Source organism: Triticum aestivum, chromosome 2D (assembly GCF_018294505.1).
Source record: "Triticum aestivum cultivar Chinese Spring chromosome 2D, IWGSC CS RefSeq v2.1, whole genome shotgun sequence".
Classification (NCBI taxonomy): Eukaryota; Viridiplantae; Streptophyta; class Magnoliopsida; order Poales; family Poaceae; genus Triticum; species Triticum aestivum.
In genome coordinates, this window is record NC_057799.1 from 356,808,724 (window position 1) to 356,823,397 (window position 14,674).

The window sequence follows — 14,674 nt, forward strand, 5'->3', positions numbered from 1 at the left end:
ATTTACAAGAAAGTGAGTGGGAGCACTACAGCCTTTCTGATAAGTATATGTAAATGACATATTGTTGATCAGAAATGATGTAGAATTTTCTAGAAAGCATAAAGGAGTGTTTGAAAGGAGTTTTTCAAAGAAAGACCTCGGTGAAGCTGCTTACATGTTGGGCATCAAGATCTATAGAGATAGATCAAGATGCTTGATAAAAAATTTCAATGAGTACATACCTTGACAAGATTTTTGAAGTAGTTCATAATGGAACGGTCAAAGAAGGAGTTCTTGCCTGTATTGCAAGGTGTAAAGTTGAGTAAGACTCAAAACACGACCACGGCAGAAAATAGAAAGAGAATGAAAGTCATTCCCTATGCCTTAGCCATAGGTTCTATAAAGTATGCTATGCTGTGTACCAAACCTATTGTGTACCTTGCCATGAGTTTGGCAAGGGGGTATGATATTGATCCAGGAGTGGATCACTTGACAACGGTCAAAATTATCCTTAGAAGACTAAGGAGATATTTCTCGGTTATGGAGGTGACAAAAAGTTCGTCGTAAAGGGTTACGTCGATGCAAGCTTTGACACTGATCCGGATGACTCTAAATCTCAATCTGGATACATATTGAAAGTGGAAGCAATTAGCTAAAGTAGCTCCGTGCAGGGCATTGTAGACATGGAAATTTGCAAAATACATACGGATCTGAATGTAGCAGACCCATTGACTAAACTTCTTTCACAAGCAAAACATGATCACTCTTTGGGTGTTAATCACACATAGCAATGTGAACTAGATTATTGACTCTAGTAAACCCTTTGGGTATTAGTCACATGGAGATGTGAACTAATCACATAAAGATATGAACTATTGGTGTTAAATCACATGACGATGTGAACTAGATTATTGACTCTAGTGCAAGTGGGAGACTGAAGGAAATATGCCCTAGAGGCAATAATAAAGTTGTTATTTATATTTCCTTATATCCTGATAAATGTTTATTATTCATGCTAGAATTTTATTAACCGGAAACTTAGTACATGTGTGAATACATAGACAAAACAGAATGTCCCTAGTATGCCTCTACTTGACTAGCTCGTTAATCAAAGATGGTTAAGTTTCCTGACCATAGACATGTGTTGTCATTTGATGAATAGGATCACATCATTAGGAGAATGATGTGATGGACAAGACCCATCCGTTAGCTTAGCATAATGATCGTTTAGTTTTATTGCTATTGCTTTCATCATGACATATACATGTTCCTCTAACTATGAGATTATGCAACTCCCGAATACCGAAGGAACACCTTGTGTGCTATCAAATGTCACAACGTAACTGGGTGATTATAAAGATGCTCTACAGGTGTCTTCGATGGTGTTTGTTGAGTTGGCATAGATAGAGATTAGGATTTGTCACTCGGTGTATTGGAGAGGTATCTCTGGGCCCTCTCGGTAATGCTCATCACTATAAGACTTGCAAGCAATGTGACTAATGAGTTAGTTGCGTGATGATGCATTACTGAACGAGTAAAGAGACTTGCCGGTAACGAGATTGAACTAGGTATGATGATACTGACGATCGAATCTCGGGCAAGTAACATACCGATGACAAAGGGAACAACGTATGTTGTTACGCGGTTTGACCGATCTTCGTAGAATATGTAGGAGCCAATATGAGCATCCAGGTTCCGCTATTGCTTATTGACCGAAGATGTGTCTCGGTCATGTCTACATAGTTCTCAAACCCCTAGGGTCCGCACGCTTAACGTTCGATGACGATTTGTATTATGAGTTATGTGATTTGATGACCGAAGTTTGTTCGGAGCCTCGGATGAGATCATGGACATGACGAGGAGTCTCGAAATGGTCAAGAGGTAAAGATTCATATATTGGAAGGTTACATTCGGACACCGGAACGGTTCGGGTCGTTTCGGATGAGTTTCAGAGTACCGGGGGTTACCGGAACCCCCCCCCCCCCGGGGAAAGATATGGTCCTTATGGGCCATAGGAGGGCCAACCCACAAGGGGCCGGTGCGCCCCCCACAAGGGAGGGGGCCGAATTGGACTTGGGAAGGGGACGCCCCCCCTTTCCTTCTCCTACTCCCTCTCCTTCCCCTTTTCCCCCTCCGGTAGAAAGAAAAAAGGGTGGGGCCGAATCCTACTAGGACTGGAGTCCTAGTAGGACTCCCCTCTCCCTGGTGCGCCCCTTGTTGGCCGGCCTCCTCCTCCCCTCCTTTATATACGGGGGTAGGGGGTACCCCAAAGTCACAACACACAAGTTGATCTTTTACCCGTGTGCGGTGCCCCCTCCACAGTTACACACCTCTGTCATATTGTCGTAGTGCTTAGGCGAAGCCCTGCGCCGGTGAACTTCATCATCATCATCACCACGCCGTCGTGCTGACGAAACTCTCCCTCGGCCTCAACTGGATCAAGAGTACGAGGGACGCATCGAGCTGAACGTGTGCTGAACACGGAGGTGCCGTACGTTCGGTGCTAGGATTGGTCGGATCGTGAAGACATATGACTACATCAACCGCGTTGATAAACGCTTCCGCTTTCGGTCTACGAGGGTACGTGGACACACTCTCCCTGCTGTTGCTATGCTTCTCCTAGATAGATCTTGCGTGATTGTAAGATTTGTTTTTGAAATACTACATTCCCCAACAGCTGGGTCTTCGGGCAGCGGAGCCGGACATTTGATCCGCTTCGCCTTCTTCGTCCAACCCTGAAGGAGAAGGGGAAGGCTTAACATACTCCTCGAAACTGCAAGTAGAGGTCATGTTTGTAAATCTGAAAACTTACTGGAGTGGCTAGGTGATCGCAGTCGAGGCCGAGGTCTTCGGTCGTTCCTGGCCATGACTTCTGGGCCTTGAAAAGCAGCTTCCGGATCTCTTCGTGTGTCATGCCGAAGAATCACTACAGGGTCCGAGGGTCGGCCGGATTGAACTCCCACATATGGAGAGTGTGACGCTGGCAGGGGAGAATCCGGCGAAAAAGCATCACCTGGATCACATCGGCGAGACTGGTGTTCTTCTCTATCATACCCTTGACGCGCTTCTGCAGCGTCATCACCTCGTCGGATGACACCCAATCCAGGCCCTTTTTAACCCATGATGTGAGCCACATTGGAGGCCCGGATTTGAACACAGGAGTGGCGGCCCATTTGGCGTCGTGAGGTTCCGTGTTATAGAACCACTCCTATTGCCATCCCTTCACGGTCTCCACAAAAGCCCCCAGGGGCCAGGTGACGTTAGGGAGCTTTCTCACCATGGCGCCGCCGCACTCCGCATGTTGACCGTCGACCACTTTCGGCTTCACATTGAAGACCTTGAGCCATAATCCAAAGTGGGGGGAATGCGGAGGAACGCCTCACACACAACGATGAATGTCGAGATGTAGAGGAAGGAATTTGGGGCTAGATCGTGGAAGTCTAGCCCGTAATAGAACATGAGCCCGCGGACAAAAGGGTGGAGAGGAAACCCTAATCCGCGAAGAAAGTGGGGGGATGAACACTACCCTCTCGTTGGGCTCCGGGGTGGGGATGATCTGCTTTTTGGCAGGGAGCCGGTGGGCAATGTCCGCGGCCAAATACCCCGCTTCCCGGAGTTCCTTGACGTTCTCCTCCGTGACGGAGGAGGCCATCCACTTGCCCTGCGCGCCAGATCCAGACATGGCCGGAGTGTTTGGTGGGAACAGAAAAGATTGGAGCTTGGGCGCTGGAGCTCGAGGGCGGATGGGCTGAGGAGGAAGAAGGCGTGGGGTAAAAAGATGGATCCTTATCCTCTTATAAAGGCAGTGAATATCAATCGCCCTCCCCACAAGCCTTAAAACTCGCCTATTCCCAAGGGGTCGTGCAAACGGCACGGTTAGATTACCCAAACCCGTATTGATGAGAATCCCGCAATAAGGGGACACGATCTCTGCTTTGACAAAACGTGTCAATGAAGACCGTGCCTCGAAACGCGAAGCGGGAGGCTGAAAAACGGTTCGAAATAATAATAATAAGGCCAGGACATAACGTCTCGCCGAAAAAGCTGTCAGTAGACATGACTTATTTTGTTTAAGTATTTCACCCTCATGGTTCAGGGTTGTAGCTATTATACAGAGCCGGATATAGTTCTTTTGTTCATCTGCTTTGGAGTGTTCGGAGGAGGAACCCGCCTTGCAATGCCGAAGACAATTTGTGTGCCGGACACATCGTCATTGAAGCCTGGTTCAGGGGCTACTGAGGGAGTCCTGGATTAGGGGGTCCTTGTGCGTCCAGGCTATGTGACATGGGCCGGACTGATGGGCTGTGAAGATACAAGATAGAAGGCCTTCCCCCGTGTCCGGATGGGACTCTCCTTTGCGTGGATGGAAAGCCTGGCGTTCGGATGTGAAGATTCCTTTCTCTGTAAACCGACTCTGTACAACCCTAGGCCCCTCCGGTGTCTATATAAACCGGATGGTTTAGTCCGTAGAGGCAATCATAATCATACAAGCTAGACATCTAGGGTTTAGCCATTACGATCTCGAGGTAGATCAACTCTTGTAACCCCTATACTCATCAAAGTCAATCAAGCAGGAAGTAGGGTATTACCTCCATTAAGAAGGCCCGAACCTGGGTAAACACCGTGTCCCTTGTCTCCTATTACCTTCGATCGTCAGACGCACAGTTCGGGACCCCCTACCCGAGATCGGCCGGTTGTGACACCGACAACGGGGAGAACAAACCTTACCTACAACAGACCATCGGTAATCTTTACGGACTTGTGGATTTGGATCTTCAAAGACAAAGCCCTCCTCTTCCTTGTCCATAAGCACCATGCCTCCTAACCTCGCCGAAAGGCTTGCCGCCGGATCCAGCGTCTTGCTCTCCGTAGGGGATTTGCCCGTCCCCCCACTAGTAGATCCACCATCCTTTCGCGCCGGTGGCGTAGCCGCCGCCGCTGAAGATGGGGTCGATGCAGATCTATTTGCCGTGGCTGCACCCTTTCCTCCTGCCTCCCCCACCATGAGCACCGCTCCAGAGCGCAGAGACACAGACACACCAGCCTTGGTCCGGGGAGACGCCGTCGCTACACCGAGCCTCGCCGTATTCTAACCACCCAAGGGGTGTAGGCGTCAAAAGGACGCCACGACGCTCACGTGTGATCCAAATTAGGCCGACCCACTCCGGGTTCACTACCTTCCACCTGCGGGCGCTCGATTCTTTTTCGTTCGCTGTGTTTCACGTGGGGTAGCTCACTTTTGTTTCGTACGCTGGACTGCTGCGTTTTTTTGTATGTTTCAGCTTTTCCTTTTGTTTCCTGGCTGGGTTTTCTTCCCTTTTTTATTTAGTTTTTCCTTTTTATTTTTGTGCTTTATTTTCTCTTCCAGGTTTGCTTTCTTCTGGTTTTTGTTTCAGGTTTTTTCTTTCTCTTTTTTCAGATTTGTTTATTTCTTTGTTTTTTCCTTTTTGTGTATTATACAAGAGGGCACCCCGTGTATTTACAAAAATGTTCATCTCACATTTAATAAAATGTTCACCGTATATTTAAGGAAATGACCAATGCATTTTTATTAAATTTTCATTGTGTATTTAAAAATTGTTCACCATATATAACAAAATGTTTACTGTGTATTTAAAAATTGCTCAGCGTGTATCACAAAAATGTTCAATGTGTATTTTAACATTGTTCAGCGTACATCACAAAAATATTCAATGCGTATTTAAATATTGTTCATCGTATACCCAAAAAGTTCAATGTGTATTCAAATATTGTTCAGCGTATATCACAAAAATGCTCAATGTGTATTTATATATCGTTCAGCGGATATTTACAAAAATGTTCAATGATGTATATTTAGTTCCTCTTAGCCCAAGTTTTTTTACCCTGTACCCACAAATCTTGTTCTAGTTTTATTATACTATTTTTCTTGTCTGCTATGATTTTGGGGCCTAAATTTATTTATTTTCTTCATATTCATCAGGGATTCCGCATATTCAAGTGAATCTCAAGAAGGAATTTTTGCCTCGGAACTTCAACAACTTCAGCGGTACATTAACCTACTGTTGCTGATATTACAAGAAATTTAATTTTGCGACACTGTTTTCATTGTCCTTGATTATGTTTTTTACACATAACATAAAATAATATTTTTTACAGGTTTAGAGAGAGATGGATGAACAGATTTACAAGTGGACTGGAATTTCAAATGCAAACAGAGCCAACAAATATCCGCCCACTCGTGAAACTAGTTTTTTTACAACTTGTACTCCATTTTTGCTGCTAGTTGTGGAAAGACAATGTTTTCCGGATACTTTTTGTCTCTGAATATTGTTCAACAAAACTAGATTCTACCATGCCCAGGGTCAACTTATATATATATACACTGAACATATTTATTTTGCATATTCAAATTTCTCTTCAGTATACTACAAAATACCTTGTTGGAAATTCAGAAGAAATCAATTTTTGTACAAATATTTAACAAATTCAGAACAAGACAACACCTGAAACAGTCAGCAAACAATGGTACAAACAGTCACTTTTTACTACAATTTATTGTACTAAAAATTGTTGATTCCTTCTTCTCTACAAAAGTCTACACGTTGAGTGGTAGAAACAAGAGCGTTTTGGTTCAGGAAACAGTCACGAAACAACCACAATTTGGGTCAGGAGACAGCAATGTTCACATTCCCGAAACATTTAGGAAACAGACACGTGAAGGTTGGAATCACCCTTCAAGGGAATCTACGTTAGCGGGCCACGAAGAAGCCAGCCTTCAACAACTTTAGTGGTACATTAACCTACTGTTGCTGATATTACAAGAAAATTAATTTTGCCACACTGTTTTCATTGCCCTTGATTATGTTTTTTACCACATAACATAAAATGTTTTTTACAGGTTTAGAGACAGATGGATGAACATATTTACAAGTGGATTGGAATTTCAAATGCAAACAGAGCCAACAAATATTCGCACACTCGTGAAACTAGTTTTTTTTACAACTTGTACTCCATTTTTGCGGCTAGCTGTGGCAAAACAATGTTTTTCCGAATACTTTTTGTCTCTGAGTATTGTTCAACAAAACTAGATTCTACCATGCCTAGGGTCAACTTACACACACACACACACACACACACACAGAACAATATTTATTTTGCAGATTCAAATTTCTCTTTAGTATACTACAAAATATCTTGTTGGAAATTCAGAAGAAATATTTAACAAATTCAGAACAAGACAACACCTGAAATAGTCAACAAACTATGGTACAAACGGTCACTTTTTACTACAGTTTATTTACTAAAAATTGTTGATTCCTTCTTCTCTACAGAAGTCTGCACGTTGAGTCGTAGAAACAAGAGTGTTTTGGTTCAGGAAACAGTCATGATTTGGTTCAGGAGACAGCAACGTTCACATTCCTGAAACACTTAGGAAACAGACACGTGAAGGTTGGAATCATCCTTTGAGGGAATCTACGTTAGCGGGCCACAAAGAAGCCAGCTCGCAAGAATATTCTATCAGCGAAAGGACCTTATTTCGACGCCTGCGGGCGTCGAACAGGACCTCCCGCGTTTTGCGTCAAACAGATCCGCGACGCACAGGGGCGAGCGCGACTGGGCTGGCCCACTAGAGGGTGTCGTGAGCAGGCTACTCTGTATTCCAGCTTCGGCACTGTAGCGCTAAAAATCCGAAAAAAAAAGCCCGCCTGGATTCAAACACAGGTTCTCACGTACATGTGCAAGTGTCGCCCGCCAATGGACCCGACCGTTGGCTCTTGTCTATACATCAGCGCAAAACTATAAGAACTAAAAGTTAGCGGCAAATATGAAACATTTTAAGTTTCGAACTGAAACAGTTTTTCAAAACAGAAATATTTTTAGAAACAAACTAAAAGCTAGGGCAAATCTGAAACATTTTAAGTTTCGAACTGAATTTTTTTCAAAACGGAAATACTTTTAGAAGCTCAACCATCTATCGAATTTGTGAGTTCTTTTTAGGAAACTCACATTTTCTGAAAACAGAGAACAAGGTTGAAATTCTGGACAAAAATTCGAAAATGTGAACAATTTTTTAAAACACTAACATTTTTTAAAAACAGGATAGTTTTTTCAAACTCATAAACAAAATGTGAACAATTTTATAAATTTGCGATTTTTTAGGAAATTACATTTTTTAATGAACATTTTGGGTGTTTATGAATTAATTTTAACACGAACATTTTTGGAAATTCCAAACATTTTTTGGATTTGTGAACAAATATTAAAAAACATGAATGTACTTTGCAAACTTGAACATTTTTTTAAATCTCCCGAACAAACTGGAACATGCGAACAATCTTGGGAAACACGAACATTTTCTGAAATTTGCGAACGAATTTTGAAAACATGAACATTTTTTGTTCATGTTTATAAAAAATCAATTTTTTTCTTTCAAAAATGCATATTTAACAAAATGAGTACACTTTTCAAAAATTTTGAACAAATTTTGAATAATCATAAACTTTCGGAAAAATACGAACATGGTTCTGGAATATGCATATTTTTAAAACTGGAACATTTTTTAAAGTATTTACAAAATTTTGAAAACGTGAATTTTTTTTGGAAATGCACAAATTCTTTTTGAAACTCCCTCGAATAAAATTGAAAATATGAACATTTTTTGAAAATTGCAAACAGTTTTTGAAAACTAGAACATTTTTTGCAACCGTGAACATTTTTCGAAACAGCTGAATTTTTTTAGAAACATGAACAAATTTTGGAAATGCGGTCATTTTTTGAAAAAACACAAACATATAAACAAATAATTCTAAAATAAAAAAGAAAACGAAATTCGAAAGAATAAGAAAAAAGGAGAGAAAAGCAAAAAAAGAAACAGGAAAGAATAAGTCAAAAAATAAACAATATTTTTTTGAAATTGTGAGCAAATGTCATAAACGATAACGATATTTGAAATTGCGAACGAAATTTTTGAACAGCAAATATTTCTTGAAATTCCTAAACATTTTTGAAAGTGCGAACAATTTTTAGAAATACAATGTTTTTTCTCAAATTGCGATTATTATCTTGAAAAACTCGAACAGTTTTTGAAAATATGAAAAATTTCAACTCTATCAACATTTGTAAAACACAAATATTTTTTAAAATTTGAGAACATTTTTTGAAAGCACAAACATATTTTCAAATTTGAATTCTAAACATTTTTAAAATTTGTGAATTTTTTAAAAGAGAAACAACAAAAGGAAAGAAAAGAAAAAGGAAGAAAGAAACAAAAAAGATAAAAAGAAAACAAAACAAAAAAAGAAACAGAAAATATAAAAATGAAAACAAAACAAAAAAAGAAACAGAAAATATAAAAAAAGAAAAAACCTAAATGAAAACCAGGCACAAAAAACAACAAGAAAAAAGAAAAACTTATTCGAGGAACCGTCTTCCCAAAACCGGAGAAAACCATAGCTACGCTTACCGCTAACGAGCCGGCCCAGATCGCGTCGCTCGCCCTCGACAGTTTGCGTCACATAGGATTTTCCCAAGGGTGCCATAGGCCCCGAGAGCAGCTAGTTAGAATCTCATGCGCCTCTCATTGATGAACCCCTTTTTCCTTTATCCTCTACTGGTGGCTGATTGATTGAGCGCCGGTCTCACTCATTCTTTATGAGCGGAGCGCTCCTTCGGGAGCCTCGCAACGATCAGCGCCACTTGGCGCGCCCTCAGCCATTCACCACGTGCCGCGCTCTGGGCGCTCCCTTCGGATTTTTTTTCCGCATGTTTTTTCGGCTTTTTAAACGTTTTTTTTCTTTTTTTCGATGTTTTGGTTTTTCACCAGTCTTCCTTGGCTTTTCGACAAAAATAAATTTTTGGGAAAAATTTTCTTTTGCGCGAAGAAACGCGTTTTTTTCCCTTTCGCGAGAGGCACGATTTTGCTTTCGTGAGAGTCACGGCCGTGCCTCTCGGAAACGAAAAAAAACACGTTTTCTATTTTTTTTCCTTTCGCGAGAGTCACGGTTTTGCTTCCGCGAGAGGCACGGGTGTACTTTCACGAGAGTGACGGTCGTGCCTCTCAGAAATGAAAAAAATGCGTTTTCTGTTGTTTTTGTTCCTTTCGCGAGAGTCACGGTTTTGCTTCCGTGAGAGGCACGGTTGTGCTTTTGCGAGAGTCACGGCCGTGCCTCTTGGAAACGAAAAAACACGTTTTTTTTTCGCGAGAGTCACGGTTTTGCTTCCGTGAGAGGCACGGTTGTGCTTTTGCGAGAGTCACGGCCGTGCCTCTCGGAAACGAAAAAAACACGTTTTTTTTCGCGAGAGTCACGGTTTTGCTTCCGTGAGAGGCACGGTTGTGCTTTCGCGAGAGTCACGGCCGTGCCTCTCGGAAACGAAAAAAATGTGTTTACTATTTTTTTTCCTTTCACGAGAGTCACGGTTTTGCTTCTGCGAGAGGCACAGTTGTGCTTTCGCGATAGTCACGGCCGTGCCTCCTCGGAAACGAAAAAAACATGTTTTCTCTTTTTTTTTTCTTCCACGAGAGTCACGGTTTTGTTTCCATGAGAGGCACGGTTGTGATTTCGTGAAAGGCACGGGCGTGCCTTTTTCGGAAAAAAACCCGTGCTCCCGGTTCGGTTTTCTCGTCCGATTTTTTCGTGAAAAAAAAGTTCGTCAAAACCTATCAATATGGGATCTGGTGTTGACAATCTCGACGCGAGGAATCCAACGGTGAAAGCGGTTCGAGATTTGGACGCATGGTTTGAGAGATAAAACATTTTAAATAAAAAGATTTATGAAAAAAAAACTCTCAGGTTGCGACAAGTGACGCGTTGTATGTGCGCCACTTGTCGCAAACAGGGGAATTAGAGTGATCTTTGCAACGAGTACTCGTAGTGATTTCGATAGGCCCCTTCTTCAAAGAAGGCCCATGACTTGCCCACCAAAGAGCCCGACTCCCTTTTCCTGTTTCGGCCCAGCACGTGGTCCAGAGAAACCCAACCGAACATAAACCGCCTTTCCCCGAACTCGTATCTCCACGGGACAAATCTCCCACGAGTCATAAAACCGAAATCGCTAGAAGCAAATTCCCCACAGCTTTCCTCCTCCCACCAGACGCCGCAGCCATGGCTTCTGCCGAAACCCTAGCCCGCTCCCCATCTCGCGAGCCCTCGTCCGACCCGCCCCGCGATGCCTCGCGCGACGCCTCCTCCGAGCCCCACCACAACGGCTCAGCCAACGCCGCTGGCGACGGCGACTCGTCCTCCCGCCGCCGCCGCCGCAGCCGATGGGAGCAGTCCAACGACGAATCCGGTGCCAATTCAGGCGGCGAGGGCGGCGCGGGAGGACGGAAGCGGAAGTCGCGCTGGGCCGAGGAGGAGCCCCGCCCGACCATCGCACTTCCGGATTTCATGAAGGACTTCGCCGCCGAGATGGATCCCGAGGTGCACAACCTCAACTCGCGCCTCCTAGAGATTTCGCGCCTGCTGCAGTCGGGGCTCCCCCTCGACGACCGTCCTGAGGGCGCGCGCTCGCCGTCCCCTGAGCCAATATACGATAACCTGGGCATCCGCATCAACACCCGCGAATACCGGGCGAGGGAGCGCCTTAACCGCGAGCGGCAGGAGATCATCTCCCAGCTGATCCGCCGCAATCCCGCCTTCAAGCCCCCGGCTGATTACCGCCCACCCAAGCTCCATAAGAAGCTCTACATCCCCATGAAGGAGTACCCTGGGTACAACTTTATCGGGCTCATTATTGGGCCCCGTGGCAACACACAGAAGCGGATGGAGAAGGAGACGGGGGCCAAGATCGTAATCCGAGGGAAGGGCAGCGTCAAGGAAGGGAAGTTGCTGCAGAAGAGGGACTTGAAGCCAGATCCCAGTGAGAATGAGGACCTTCATGTGCTTGTTGAGGCTGATACTCAAGAAGCGTTGGAGGCTGCTGCAGGCATGGTGGAGAAGCTGCTTACCCCTGTGGACGAAGTGCTAAATGAGCACAAACGGCAGCAGCTGCGGGAGCTTGCAGCCCTGAACGGAACAATCAGGGACGATGAGTTTTGTAGGACTTGCGGGGAGCCGGGTCACCGACAGTATGCATGCCCGAACAGGACAACAACGTTTAAGAGCGAGGTGCAGTGTAAGATCTGTGGCGATGGTGGCCACCCGACAATTGATTGTCCAGTGAAGGGCACATCTGGGAAGAAAATGGACGATGAGTACCAGAACTTCCTTGCTGAGCTTGGTGGGAGTGCACCTGAGTCCATGAACAAGTCTGGTGGTCCGATGCTGGCTATAACAGGTGGTAGTGGTGGTGGCGGCGGCGGCAGTGGTAGCAACTCACCCTGGGCTGGGGGTAATGGTGCAGCAACAACAGGAGCCAACGGGCTCAAGAAGGATTATGACGAGACCAATCTTTATATTGGGTACTTGCCACCTATGTTTGATGATTCAGGGCTGATCAACCTATTTTCACAATTTGGGGAGATTGTTATGGCAAAGGTTATAAAGGATCGCAACACAGGGCAGAGTAAAGGGTATGGATTTGTGAAATATTCAGATGTCTCACAGGCTAATGCAGCTATTGCTGCAATGAGTGGTTACCATCTTGAAGGGAGAACTATTGCAGTCCGAGTTGCAGGCAAGCCACCACAGCCAGCTGCCCCCCCTGGTCCTCCAGCAGCGCCAGCACCACAGATGTACCACTCTGCAGATCCTTCTGCTGGTGGCTACAACTCGCAGCCCTACATGGGAGGACATCCACCACCACCAGCTCCTCCAGGTAGCTATGCTCCAGTTCCTTGGGGACAACCACCACCTTATGCTTCGTACCCTCCGCCGCCACCACCAGGCATGTACAATCCTGCACCTGGCCAAACTGCTCCACATTCATATGGTATGCAATACCCACCACCACCAGCTCCAGTACCTCCACCAGGCACTACGTCAAATGATGGTGCACAGAACTACCCTCCGGGTGTAACACCACCAAGTTCTGGTGCACCTACCCAGCCTGTCCCTGCTCCAGCATATGGGACCTCTGGTGCGCAAAACATGCCACATATGTACCCTCCACCACCTTATGGTTATGCCCCATATTATCCATCTGTCACACCAGTCCAGCCGCCTCCACCACCACCACCACCAGCTAGTGTTGATCCTTCACAAAGCATTGCAACTGCACCTTGGGCCACTCACAACGCACCTCCTCCACCGCCACCGCCGGCTAGTGTTGATTCCTCGCAGAGCGTTGCAACGGCACCTTGGGCTACCCACAATGCACCGCCGCCACCACCTTTGCCATCCTCCAACGACCAGCCCACTCCTCCCTATGGTGCTGATGCAGAGTATGATAAATTTATGTCGGAGATGAAGTGATATGAGCGAAGCTGAGGCACTTCTTTCAACACTGGGAAAGGTAACTTACATTATCTTTTTGTATTTTATCTCATTAATCGCAAGTGGTGCAATTAGGCTCTAAGGAGGATAATATCAATAAATGAATTAAGTAACTAGGGAACTCATGTTTTGTTATTTCTGCCCATATTACGCTATTATTATGTGAACTTGATCCCAGATGCTGTCAAGAAAGGTGAGTGCTTGCTCATGCCTTAAGAAAGTATCAGCTGCTTGCATGTCTCCCATTTCATGTTTGTGCTACAGACTTGGTTATGTCCAATTGTTGCCTGTACTTCAGAAATCTGTTCCATCCCAAGACCCTGGTTTTGCTAATTGATTATTTGTCTTTTTTTTACATCAAAATTCTTGCATCATTTCTGAGGCTGTACTTCAGAATGAGACCTATGCGTTAAAAAAAAATCTGAGGCTGATCGGTTTCATGACTTCTTTTAGTGAAGTTGGAATGAACTTCCATCCACGTGTTCCCTTTTTGGGAGTACTTCCTCCGTTCCTAAATACAAGTCATTTTAGAGATTTCAATATGAACTTTACCAGATATTCCATTATGATAGGAAATGTTGTTTTCATGTCTTCGTTTATTCTTGATGGACACTATCCAAATTTACTAAGTGGTTTGACTAACATGTTTGATTTTGTTTCAACTCTTTTGGCAGGCTTAAGGTTTCATGGAGCTAATGCGAACCTGATTTATTTGTTGTTGGAAGTTTGGGACTCATATCTTTAACCTTGCTGTGCTGTTATGACCATTGCAGACGTTGGATGGTCGAGGAGGTTAAGCATTACCGGCTCATTGGGCAACATGCATTTGCTTTATCTCCGTCTCCAGAACTATTTGAAGGAACCCTTTACTAATACATCCGTTTTGTGTTGCTCTTGTCATTACTTGACATTTTTGTCGTCACTTTAATGCTCTGTTGGCTGTGATATTAATTTTATTATTATTATACTCTCACCTGTATTATTGATGTTTCTCCCCCCTCCCCCCTTGATTTGGTAAGCACTGGTGGTCTTCTTCGATTGAATACCGGTTCCCTCGATTTTCTGCCCCCCTTGGTGGTTGGTATAATAATAATGTATGAAATGTATGTTTGCCTTCTGATGAATATCTCAAGCTTTCCCACCTTACGTCTTTGCCTAAGTTGTTTGGCAGTTTGCTCCTGATAGCTTGGCACAGGCAGGCAGAGTTAGTACCTTGATTAACAGGTATTGTTGAGCTGCTGTCACTTGTTCACTGTGGGATCTACTAATTTTCGATATGGTTTCCCATTTCCATTTTCTACTAACAAACAGTGACAACTTTCTCCCTTTTGGTAGTCTAT

The 14,674-nt window shown here is 44.3% G+C and overlaps 1 protein-coding gene across 1 annotated transcript; it reads left to right on the forward strand.

The window, feature by feature from the left end:
• Positions 1–10,980: 10,980 nt before the first annotated feature.
• LOC123053136 (splicing factor-like protein 1) lies at positions 10,981–14,316 on the forward strand. The gene is made up of 2 exons (XM_044476539.1): positions 10,981–13,353; positions 14,009–14,316. Exon 1 carries the CDS (start codon positions 11,064–11,066, stop codon positions 13,311–13,313), a length of 2,250 nt encoding a protein of 749 aa, XP_044332474.1. The 5' UTR covers positions 10,981–11,063; the 3' UTR covers positions 13,314–13,353; positions 14,009–14,316.
• The last annotated feature ends 358 nt before the right edge of the window (positions 14,317–14,674 follow it).